Source organism: Argentina silus (assembly GCF_951799395.1).
Source record: "Argentina silus genome assembly, chromosome: 14".
NCBI classification, from domain to species: domain Eukaryota; kingdom Metazoa; phylum Chordata; class Actinopteri; order Argentiniformes; family Argentinidae; genus Argentina; species Argentina silus.
Genome location: NC_139668.1, coordinates 8302392 through 8314891, shown reverse-complemented (window position 1 = coordinate 8314891; position 12500 = coordinate 8302392). Strand labels below are relative to the sequence as shown.

General features: G+C 49.4%; 1 protein-coding gene across 6 annotated transcripts in view; it reads left to right on the top strand.

The window, feature by feature from the left end:
- The window catches only part of LOC310815194 (bromodomain adjacent to zinc finger domain protein 2B-like), a 72085-nt gene that overhangs the window by 44013 nt on the left and 15572 nt on the right, over positions 1-12500 (top strand). For 3 of the 6 annotated variants that reach the window (XM_083684885.1, XM_083684882.1, XM_083684880.1), the window contains exons 4-18: positions 1374-1541; positions 2019-2180; positions 2847-3046; positions 3282-3500; positions 3856-4422; positions 5712-6498; positions 6842-7120; positions 8896-8956; positions 9172-9280; positions 9695-9796; positions 10795-11017; positions 11291-11383; positions 11537-11598; positions 11727-11792; positions 12413-12478. In XM_083684885.1, coding sequence (XP_083541011.1) covers positions 1374-1541; positions 2019-2180; positions 2847-3046; positions 3282-3500; positions 3856-4422; positions 5712-6498; positions 6842-7120; positions 8896-8956; positions 9172-9280; positions 9695-9796; positions 10795-11017; positions 11291-11383; positions 11537-11598; positions 11727-11792; positions 12413-12478 — 3164 coding nt within the window. The remainder of the gene's footprint in view (positions 1-1373; positions 1542-2018; positions 2181-2846; positions 3047-3281; positions 3501-3855; positions 4423-5711; positions 6499-6841; positions 7121-8895; positions 8957-9171; positions 9281-9694; positions 9797-10794; positions 11018-11290; positions 11384-11536; positions 11599-11726; positions 11793-12412; positions 12479-12500) is intronic. The other 3 variants (XM_083684884.1, XM_083684883.1, XM_083684881.1) reach the window with 2 other exon arrangements.

Sequence of the window (12500 nt, the reverse complement as noted above, 5' to 3'; positions counted from 1 at the left end):
GCTAACGTACAGAAAATAAAACAATCGCTACGTACCGTGAGGTTTTGTTGAGCAACTTTCGGGGTGTCAATGATGATAAACACGTTCTGTCATTCGGGGTGTCAATGATGATTAACACGTTCTGACATTGTCGCCCGGGTTGCAGAAGTACACCTTTGTTTTAGTTTTTTTTCTCTTCCTCCCTCCATCCATGTCAACTCTGTTCTGGCGCTCACAACATTTGGTGTGGGGTTATTTTTTGACATTTTCATGTGCTCAGTGAATAACACTTTTTCTTTTTTTCTTTTTTTCTTTTCTTTCTTCAGTCATCACTTTTTTATGCATGATGCGTATAAACCCGGCTCTCACGCGGCAGGCTCTGAGCGGCCTCCTCCAGCCTCTCACCCTCTCCAGAATGGAAATTGGATTTGCATGAAATATGCTCCGGCCAAATTGCATCTGACTCGGCGAGGAGACAATACGCAGCAGTCGCCTCCCTGCCAGAAATGATTGCGCTCAGGAAAAGAGTTGATGATGATGATGTAGAAGTATTCGTCCTCAGGCAACGTGTGTTGAAATTGACTTACGAAAAAAAAAGCAAAGATGTCGAAAAAAAAAAAAACGTCCCAGAGTGTATTATACCAGATAGTCCTCTTACACAAGACCCACTCCAATGTGACGAAGCACTGCAAGTGGACTTGTGTGTGTGTTGGTCTCATTAGGCAGCATGCTGAAGCACTAGGGGATGTTCCTACGGAAACACTTCAGTTGCTCTCTCTCTCCCTCGCTGGCCAAATGGTCAAGTTTCTTGGTGACTACAAAATCGAATTCTCATGCGCAGTGGTCGTCAGATGCAACAGTGCAACAATTGGATACTGTGATTGCTCACACACACACACACACACGCACACACACACGCACACACACACATACACACATACATACATACACATACATACACACACACACACACACCTTCCCAACAGTCTCCCAGTCACTACAGTCTGAGTTGCAGCCCTCATTTGTACAAGAAGTCCAGGGGAATCTTTGTCCTTTACCCTGCCTAATGTCTTATTGAATATACATAAAACATCATCTTGCCAAGCAGAAAATCATTCGGGAAGGTAGACGTTATTAAACTTTAACATACAGAGAGATGAATACTTAAGAGTGCCAGGGTAGTTTAAGGGCATGACATTGCTCATGAACATTGCCCTTAATTCACTTCGGTTTCAAGAAAAACTTTATTCATCTCTCAGTAAAGCACAAATCCTGAGGCGTCTGTTGCTGTTTCCATTCTGACAGTAAAAAACAAGAAGGACCGGCACTCACCATATCGAGTTTCAGATAAATGGAATGATATACTAATAATACTGTACATTTGTGATCGTCAGGTCTTTTGTTCGGGCCGCAGGGCGAGCAGCCCTTCATCGGATCCACGTTGTCAAGTGCCTTCCCCCTGATCAACCACCCAGCCTTCGGCCTGTACACTACCAACTCAGGGAGGCCAGAGTTTGGAGGCCTTGGCTCCCTGGGCATGTCTCAGCTGGGGGCGCTGTCAGGTAAGACGGGAGGGCGGGGTCAGGTCCTAAGGGAGGGGGGGGGGGGGGGGCTGCTTCCTATGTGGACTGACCAATAGAAACTCTAGCGAGAAGCAATAGTTAGTTGTAGGTCATAACTAGAGCCCGTCGTTTTTTCCTGGTCAGGTCACATGATCATAGAAACCCTCAAAGCCCCTCATTATAAGATATTGGGCTTCGACAACGTAATCCGTGAGAGCAACCTCGTCGAAAAAAGGAGTAAGACAAAGCTCGATCATTTGAAATTAACCCCAAACAGAGCAGTAGCAAACCAACCGACTATGCTTCCGAAATACACACAGCAGTTCAGAGAGACAACTAAGGCTAATGTCAGTATTTGCGCCAGACGGTGTCCCTCCTCTTTAAGCAGTGGTTATGGGTATAGCGTTGAAGTGAGACTGACATGACCTAATGTCCTCCTCCTCCTCCTCCTCCTCCTCCTCTCCCTCCCTCCATCAGAGTGGTGGCGTGCCGCTGAGGCCCACGGACGGGGCGCAGCTGCCTTCCTCCCCCCTTTCCTGGGGCTCCCCCCAATCTTCACCCCCCACATCCAGCCCAACCACACACCGAGCCCACTCCAGCCCCGGACCCCCAACAAGAACGGAAGAGGACCCTCCAAAGGTACAGCAGCAACAGCCCCCCACCACCTCTTACATTCAGTCACACCTGTTCAATAGAGGGAAAGGATCTTACTGCAGATAAAAAGAACCAAAAAAAGGAGCTAAATCCTTAAGAGGGTGAGGTAAGACAGAGAAGCGTTACATTTGTACCCCTCAGGCACTTGTAGGAGATGTAAATGAATTAATTATTTGTGTAAGCAGGTGGTGGGACTTTTCACAGGGAATAAAAGAGAGTAGTCTGTCTCTCTCTGTGTCTGTCTCTCTCCCTCTTCCCCTCTCTCTCTCTCTCCCTCTCCCCCTCTCTCTCTCTCTCTCTCTCTCCGGCGCTGTGATGAGATGTCTCCTGTTGAGAAGATTTTAATGACTTCCAGCCTCAGTTGGTGAATGTGCCGACTTTCCCCCCTCTTTTTCTTCTCTTCTCTTTTCTTCTCTTCTCTGTCTCTCTTTCTCTCGCTATTTCTCTGTAGCTCCCTCCATCAAATTCTTTTTTTTTAATCTTTTAATTTATCTTTTATTATGTAAACCACTCGTGCCCCGCGCAGCACGTTTAATGAGATCCACATCAATAAATATTTTCTCAATGCTCTTGTTCTATTCTGCCCCATATATCCCATTAGCCTTGGCTGCAATGTCCCAACGCTCGGGTTCGTCTTTTGTGTGATTTCAGGGGTGAATGGGGCGGTGAACGGAAGTGGGGTCTCCGCCCTGACCACGCAGGGGAGCTACTCGGTGAGCCCATCCCTGACCCTGGCACCCTCCCGGCCAGCCAAGACCCCCAACCCCCCCAAGGCCAAGAGCCAGAGGAGCAGCCCCCACAGCAACACGGCAGAGTTGCAGGAGAAAACCCCCCACAAACCTAAAGACAAGGTGGGGACCAGAATCAAGAGTAGCATTAAGATGAAAACTATAAATTGCAATGATAAAAGATGAATTCTTTTTAATTTCTGTAGGTAATACCAACATAACATTAACTGTGTTTAACTGTGTATCTTACCAAACAAAGTTATGAAATAGTAGGAGTAAAGTCAATGATTTTTGGGGCTATTTGCATATTTTTTCGGTTGGATGCTTTTCGGATTGACAGCTCTGTCCTCTAACCCAGAAACCCCGCAAAAAGCCGACAGACGCCCCCGGGGTGAGTGACAGCGAATCAGGCACATCCTCGGACAGCTCCAGCGACGGGGCCATCAGCAGCGACCTTGATGACGACGACGACGATGACGACGAAGACGACGACGAGGACGACGAGGACGACAGACAGAGTAAACAGAGCGAGGCGTCGGACTCGGAGAAGGAGAGGAGGGCGAAGAAGAAGATGAAGGTACAGTTAAGCCAGGCCGGTGAAGGAATAGCCAGTCGACCGTCCAGGTAGCTCTGACCGTAGAAAACACAAAACGGACGGCACTCAGAAGAACACACACTCAGCTTGTTTATTTACCGATGCGTGGCCTACTCATGTGGAGCTATTTGCACTGGTTCTTCCTGATTCGTAGTGTTGGAGCAAGCACGAGTCTGTACATTTGGTATTTAGAGTAGTATTTGAATCCTTCAAATAAAATACAAGTATGCCCACTGTCCAGTGTGTCCACTGTGTGGGTAGTGCTGCTCATTAGACCTGTGTTTGATTGTGTCTGACTGTGAGCTAACAAGCTAACCGCCACTCCTCCTTCATCCAGGTCCATGGCAAGAGGGACAGTCTGCCCCATAGCTTACCCTCCGACCCTCCCACCCTGGTCCCCTTACCGCATTCCCCCTCTCCCCCTGCCCTGTCCCAGACCACCCCACTGGCCCTCCACACCTCCAGGCCCAGGGAAGAGGGACCCCAGCAGCACCTGAGCGTCATCCAGTCCACAGGTCTAGCAGCCAGCTCCAAGCCCCTGGCCCTCCTCACTCACCCCCACCGAGAGGCCTCCCCACTAGCCTCCCCCATCGCCCTGACCACCTCCCCCAAGGCCTCACGCACCGAGTCCCCCAAGCCACCCAAACTCCTGCCCTCCTCTCCCCAGAACCTGCCTCTCTCCCTCTGCTCCTCCCCCAAGCCCATCTCCGTCCCCTCTCCGCCCCACTCTGGCCTCCCCCTGTCCTCCTCCCCCAAACCCTTCCCTCTCCACACCTCGCCCGTCGCCAACGCCCTTAAGTCCTTGGCCAAGCCGCCACGCGCCTCGTCTGGCGGCGGGAGAGCCAATAAGAGGAAGCTGCTGGAGGCCTCGCTCTCCCAGATCAACGAGTTCAGGCTCAAACAGGTGGGTCCGCCTGCTGCCCCTCAACACCTTGTTGCTCCAGTCCAGCTCTAACACACCTTGATTCATTTCATCACAGGCTTGGTGATTAGTCGATGATCAGATGCATTAGTGCTCTGCGGTTGCCTGAAAGCGTTTCATTTCAGATTCTCGATGAACTAAAAAAGTGGTTGAAAAATGTTGGTTAAAAGACATTATCTCTCGTCTGGTTATTTAGAAGCTTATTCATGTTCATCTTCTGTCTGTCTCACTATTCTTTAAATCCTTGTTGCTTGGATATGGTCCACTTCTCTACCCTGCTCAAAATAGCATACACTTGTCCCCCACATGGATTTAAAGACATTGGATTGGTGAAGGAAATAAGGCTGGAAACCCCCTCTAGCCCCTGCCTACATTCATCAAATGCTTTCAGATCCATGAGGGGGAGTGAACAAGTGCACACTTTCGCGAGATGGCGCGAGAATTGGAGCACAGCCAGTGGTTGCTTTGAGACAGAGCGGGAGGGAGACGATGTCATCTGATTGGGTTTCCCGCAGCGTGGCTTCGCCGGCGAAGGAAGAGGTCAACACTTTAGGCCTCATTACCTCAGCAAAGCAGAATGGGAGTTTATTTATTTGTATCCGCTCCCTCTCCATTTAAGAACAAAATGAACACAATAAATAAAAAGAAATACAATAAAAAAAAAAAGAAATGATAAACATTTTAAAAAGCACTTCTCCCTCCTCTCCATATTTCTTGTTTTCTTTTTATTTGTTTTTTTCCAGTGGAGAGGTTATTGAGGAACCAAATGCCTCTTTATTCCCTCAGTTGTTTGAGCACTGTTACTGTATTACACGGCCTGTGAAATTGATTTGTTTCACTTGATATCACATGTAGTTGAAGGTACACGTCCGAGCCTAACCTGCGCTTGCCACGGATAGAAACAAACGCATTTGTCAGTATGAAAGCCAACACAACACAAAAAAAAAAAAAAAAAAACACAGATGCATGACGATAACGCTTTTTTAAGGGTGGAAAGTAATTAAGAATTTAAGAGATTCTCAAAGCCTTGTTTTACTGGCTCTGCTGAGTACAATACCCTTGGTTGTGGCTATGTTATATTCCCCATTGTCTCCGGGGAATCTGCTTAGACACAATAACCGGGGGAACTGCAAGGCATTGTACTTCGTCACCTGCTTGAACAATCGATGTAGATGCAAATTGACAGCCAGCGCAATTATGCTGTGTCTCTTTTCTTTTCTCTCTTTTTTTCCTCCCTCCCTCCCTCCCTCCCTCCTTCTCCCCTCTGTTAGCAGTCTTTTCTGTCCCAGGGGCAGACGTTCCCGTTGACGCAGCTCAAGAAGCAGCCGGGTCCGCACAAGACCCCCAAGAGAGCGGCCGTGACCACTTCATCGCCCCCGCACTCCCTGCTGCCCCCTCCTCCCAAGCTGGCCTCGGAGAGCCATGGCAGCAGGAGCAAGCTGCCCCCCGCCCCCCTTCCTCCTGCCCCCCAGAACAACCACTCCAACCTCTTCCTGTCCCACGCCCTCTTGGGGCTGGCCGCCCACCACCCCAACGGAGTCATCCAAAGCACGGCTCAGGACGCCCCACTGGCCCTCATCACCAAACCTCGGAAGGACCCGGACAAGCCTCCAGCACGCGACGGCGCCGGGGAGTCCCTGGTCCTGCCCGTCAACCTGAGCACCGGGGGCAACAGGACCCACACGGCCCCTCAGGCCACGCCATCACCGGCGCGACCCACTACCTCACCCCACGCCACGGGCCGCAGCCCCAGGAAGAGCAAGGCCCCTAAGGGACAAGGACTGGGACTGGGATTGGGACTGGGACTGGGACTGGGACTGGGGCAGGGGCAGGTGCTGGTACAGGACCCCTTGGCTGCCTGGAGGGGTCTCTCTCAGACCCACCTTGTGCAGTCTCTGGTGGACCTGTTCCGCGGGGGCGAGTCTGGGGCCGGTCTTCCCGGGGGGGCCGCCACTCTCTCCAGCATCAAGGACTCAGACGACTCAGCAGAGGACGACGATGATGACGAACTGGAGGATGAAGAGGAGGATGAGGAGGACTCCGATGACAGTTTATCAGGTTAGCTCCCTACTTGTCTGTTCTGGAATAGGAATTAGCTATTCTTATCATAATATTCCATATGACATAAATTAGAATACTGTACATGTCAATATTTGGAATTGGAAGTCCACAGAGCAATTCTCAAATCATAAATTTCCCTTCCCACATCCCTTGAATTGACTGAATTGAAATGTAGCTCAACCCGATAATACAGTGTATTCTGTTGACCAAATGACTCATGCAGCTGAGTAGAGAAGTAGAACCATAATGCTGTGTTCAACAGCCCATTGACCAGCCCTCCCTCTCTCTCTCTCTCTCTCTCTCTCTCTCTCTCTCTCTCTCCCTATATCCTCCTGCCCAGAGTCGGACAGCAACTCGGACAGCGACGCCAACGGCTCCAGTGGCAAACTGAAGGACCTGACGCTGCCGTCGTCAGGCTCCGCCTCCAAGAGGGAGAAGACCCCACTCAGGCTAACCAAAGCCCCCCGCCCGCTGAGCACCTCAACCAACCACACGGCTGCCACCAGCTGCTCGCCCCTCAACCTCCAGGTCATTAAGACACCCACCATCGTGACCAGCTCCAGTGCCTTGGCCTATCACAGCTCCCCCTCCTCCTCTTACTCCCTCGGCACACCCCCAGGTAACGATGAGCGAAGGGCCGTCAAAGGTGCACCTCCTTGTCCCTGCGTTTGGCTTAGCGGTTAGTGCTGCCGTCTGCGGTCCACACAGCGCTCCCTACAGGCAGGGAACGGAAACACCAGGCTCTCTCTCTCTTCTTTTCTCGATTAGTCAATGAAAAATACGAAAAGAGAGTGGAGATTCCACTCTCCTTTAAAAGGAAAAAAAAAAAAAGGTGTTCTCCTTCTTCTCTGTTTGTAAACAGATGAGTGGGCCTCACTGTGGATGGAAACGTTGAGGGAATGCTCCTTTAAACGTCTGACTGCTGGCACACAGCCAAAGCCACTCAGCGCTTCAGAACACAGTCGCAGGCTGCAGAGGGAGAACCTGAGGCTGTGTCTTTAAGCATTTAGGATGTACTTTAGCCTCTATTCTTGAATAGCACAGAGCATGCTGTCATCCTCAGATGACTGGGAGGAGAGGGGGGGGCCTATTTTTAGTCGGGCGGGCAGGGAGGGCAGAGGGTTTCGCTGGCTTAACCGGAGCTCCAGGCTCCTGTATGAGCATGTCCTAGGGCTTAAGAGGGCCTGACAACTTGTTTGGCACTCCTCCGGAGGTTGATTTCTCCTTTTACCTCAGCGCTGCCTGTGAGATTACCCAGCTCAGAGAGAAAAGAGAACACACAGTTACAGGAGGAACCGGAATGTTCCAGGAGCTAGTCCAATGTTTTTTCCCCCACACATTGCGTGTGATTTTCCCCCCCGAGTTTCGTCCAGAGAACGCAGTCTTGTGGTTTCGTTTCCGGCTGTTGAATCAAGTCAAGTCAAGTTTATGATTGTCATTTTGTAGAGGAAAGAGCATAAAGTATACAGTGTATTTAAATGTTTTGGAGAATGAGAGTTAAAAGAGGTAGAGGTTGTATCATGGTTTTTAAATACGAAGGCATACGATATGAACACGGAGCATGACAAACATGTGAAAGTGAAGGGTCTTAGTCCAACAGTGTCTCAACATATGACAGAATTGAACGGAGCATGCGTCAACGTCGAAACCTAGAATAACAATGTTGAAGGCTGTTTTTATTAGCGTGTGACGTTCATGCCTTTTAATAGCAGAGAATTTCAAGCGTCTGCAGAAGCTTGAGGCGGTTTTGACTGTCTGTTTTCATTACACACTGTGTTGCACAGGTAACAACATAGAGAACTGGCAACTGGCCACAAATATTTCATGAGGGTGACATGAACCAACACCACATTGATCTTTAAAAAAAAAAAAAAAAAGAGCTGACACTTCCGCCCCAAGATGCTCAGAAGGTCTGGTGGACCAACGGGTCAAACTTGGCCTTTGTTTACCCAATACAAAGATCAGGAAAAACTCCCTATGCATAGCCATTGGCTTAACCTCACATCAGTCATTTCCCAAAGCACTTCCCCCCTCAGTGCTTGCGCACCACACGTTTCTGATACAGAGCCACACCTTCATTCAGCAAATACTTTACTCCGTAAATTCCCACGAAGGCCAGGTTTGAGTCGTTGTTATGTCAGGCTCATTGTTGTGTGCAACGGCTTGGGGACACAGGTTTATTGTCCATCAACTATACAGTCCATACTTCTTATATGGCTGGATTGATGTGAGTGGGGGGAGGCGGGGCGGGTGAAGTGGGGGCCTTCATTTCAGTGTGGTGTGCTCTTCTTGTTTGCTTGTGATGTCACCTGTGAAAAGCCAGTGGTGCTGGTGTGAGACTGGAGCGATGTGCTGTTCTGTGGGAGGAGTAACAGGTGTTCTGTCTCTCCCCAGGCCCAGGGAAAAGGAAGCGGGTGATGGACGAAAAGGAGTTGATGATACCTCTGGAGTTAGGGTACGTAGAGGGTCTGTCTGCCTGTCTGTCTCTGTCTGTCTGTCTGTCTGTCTGTCTCTATCTCTGTCTCTATCCATCTGTCTATCTATATCTTATCCATCCATCCATCCATCCATCCATCCATCCATCCATCCATCCATCCATCCATCCATTCATCCATCTCAGCCTAGGAGTGCGTGTCATTTTTATTTCTTCCTTGTTGTGTGTTACCACAGGTGGCAGAGGGAAACCCGGATCAAAACCGTGGCTGGGCGGCCGCAGGGCGACGTGGTGTACTACGCGCCATGCGGCAAGAAGATGAGGCAGTACCCAGATGTGGTAAAGGTATAGTGGCATCACCCCCCCCCCCCCCCCCCCTCCCCTTTAGACTGGCATCATAGCTAGCCGTTCACTAAGCAGCATCGCTAACTCCCTTGTGAACCCCTAACATGAGAAGACCTTGAATCCTCTCTCCGGTGTTCCTTTTCTCTCCCTCTACCCCGCCTAAAAGCTCACCAATGGCTCGAGCGATTCTCATTCTCATGTGCTTTTGCTCCATTTTCAGCTTATGCATAGTACCTCGTCTCTAGCTGCCTCCCCCGTCCCTCTAGATGGCTTTTCAATGTCACAGCTAAACGTTCTCTCTCTCCTCTCTCTCTCTCTCTCTCTCTCTCTCTCTCTCTCTCTCTCTCTCTCTCTCTCTCTGAACAGTGGATACTGTGTCTCACCAAAGTCATGTATCATTCTCTCCTCTTGTAGTATCTGTCCAGAAATGGAATAAGTGGCATCACACGAGATAATTTTAGCTTCAGTGCAAAGATAAGGGTTGGTGACTTCTATGAAGCCAGAGAAGGACCCCAGGTGACTGCCTTTCATCTCTCTCTCTCTCTCTATTCCCCGTTTCTATTTTTAATTTTCACATTTTTATTTTTTATTTTTTTTATTTTAGTATTTTTTTAAATTATTTTTTTTATTTTCATCTAACAGTAGTTGCAGGAGAGCTGAATTCAGCTGTAGAGTTTCAGGGACATTCGTCATAGCCCCCTGGAGCTCCCCCCCTTATTTGTGTAGGGAGAAATATAATAATCAATAATGACATTACCTCCACAGGTGTCCAATAGTGCCATGTTTGGATACTATTTAAGTGCTTCTATATATGATACCAGACATTAGTGCCGTGTTCTGACCATACAGTAGAAAGATCAACTAGAGCAGTGATCCTCACTCCTGGTTCTGGAGAAGCCTCAGTGCTGCAGGCTTTTGTCCAAGCTCAGCAGTGACACCGGATTCTAACCGAGGGTTTGAAGATCGGTTGATTAGTCCAATCAGGTGTGATAGCACTAGGCTGGGACAAAACCCTGCACCCACTGTGGCTGAGGTTTGAGTATCAATGATTCCTTTGGATTGGAAACACAATATTATGTAGTATACATACAGTAGGGCCAGGAGTTTTTCCATGACCACATCACTCGATGAGGAAAAACTGACCTCACCTACCTGATGAGTACATACATTACACGATTGTTGTTTTATCCACCAAGTTGTGACCAAGTCCTTTGTCTTATGTGAGATGTATTCAGAGTTAACAAAAAGCAAGAATTGAAGGAGAATCAGAATGCCTTACCTGAATGATTTGACTGGCAGTAACCAGGTCTCAGTCTCACACACACACACATGCACACGCACACACACACACACACACACACACACACACACACTCAGTCAGTCAGTCAGTCAGTCAGTCAGTCAGTCAGTCAGTCAGTCGAACTGTGGAAACCCTCACCCGACACTAGACTAACAAGACCCCTACGCCCTCTCTCTCTCTCTCTCTCTCTCTCTCTCTGCCCCTCCCGCTACAGGGTCTACAGTGGAGCCTGCTGAAGGAGGAGGATGTTATTCCCCATATCCTGGCTATGGATGGCCGACGGGGGCGGCCCCCCAACTCAGAGCGCCAGCCGAGGGGCGAGGGCACCAAGGCCTCCGGGAGGAGGAAGGGCCGGCCCCCTAACGTAGGGGAGGGCATGGCTGCCGAGGTGCCCAGCCCCAGCGAGGCCAAACTCCTGCGCAAACTGGAAGCCCAAGGTGAGGAGGAGGCGGAGAGATGGTTTTTGGCACCCTCTCCTCTCTCTAGTTTGTACAGCAGTGTAGGGCGTGATATAACTCAGATCGTTAGCTTAGCATCATCTCCAGATCCCTCCATGTGAGGTATACAAATGACACCAGCCTTGCCTGCCTACAAACCTGTCCAGGTCTCACTGACATGAACCTTTCCCCCCGTCCGTCCCTCCCTCCCTCCCTCCCTCCCTCCCCCCCTCCCTCCCCTCCTCCCTCCCCTCCTCCCTCCTGTCCCTGCAGAGATAGCACGCCAGGCGGCTCAGATGAAGATGATGAGGAAGCTGGAGAAGCAGGCTATGGCCCGGGCCGCCAAGGAAGCCAGGAGACAGCAAGGTATTGGACCGTGCGGTTCTGTACTGTCTACGTCCACCCACTGCCCTCCTTCAGTTACCCCAGAACCGCACTCTACAATGGCCTGAACTACCTCACAACACTCTTTTTGACACACCTCGTTTCTCTCTCTCTCTCTCTCTCTCTCTCTCTCAGCCATCATGGCAGCGGAGGAAAGGAGGAAGCAGAAAGAGCAAATCAAGATTCTGAAGCAGCAGGTGGGCTTCTTTTACGCGTATTACGATTACCAACGTGTCATACCACAGAGGTTTTTCCTGCTTTTCACAGGACCCCTCCGTCTGCACGACAGAGTGGGATGATGACCTTGTTTGCTTGTTATTTACAGGAGAAGATCCAGCGTATTCAGCAGATCCGGATGGAGAAGGAGCACAGGGCACAGCAGATTCTGGAGGTACAGTACAGGATTTGACCCAACATGAAACAGGCGTGACTTTTCGGAAATGCTTGCTACAGCCTCGGTCCACAGTGTTTTAATCTCACCCCAAGCCCATTACTGAACAGTACTGCTGTGTCAAAGGGGGTTTCGTCTTAGGCAAAATTCCTCATGGAACTAATGCTAAATTGGTCTTGGTTGACGGCCGTTGAATATTAAAATGGCTGTCTCCTTCGCTTCAGTCCATATTTAAATTGGACAGAAAATACTCCTTTTTTTTTTTATCAGACAACAGCTACAGTTTAGCATAAGTGGGTCGAAAAAAGGAGCTGTTTGCCTCGCTCAAACAATTAGACTGCAGGAGCTACAAAGTGTTTTAGCAGGACTAAATCAAATTTGAGTTGACACGGTTGGCAAGCCACTCTCAACAAGATTTTTTGCCATTTGCAATTACATATTTAAACGATACATTATTCATTTTCGGTGTTTTACAAATTTGACGGGCATGCAGTGCGCGTCAAATGTTTTCTGTTACCAGAAAACTAGAAACAAATCTGTTGAGCGCCGCGATGCAAGGAGGTGGATTGACACGTGTCTATCTTTGAGATTTGACGCCCTCATCTAATTAAAATTTGCAGGCTAAACGGAGAAAGAAGGAGGAGGTTGCCAATGCCAAAGTTATGGAGGCGGAAAAACGAATAAAGGTGAGTTTTAGTGTAACGCAAA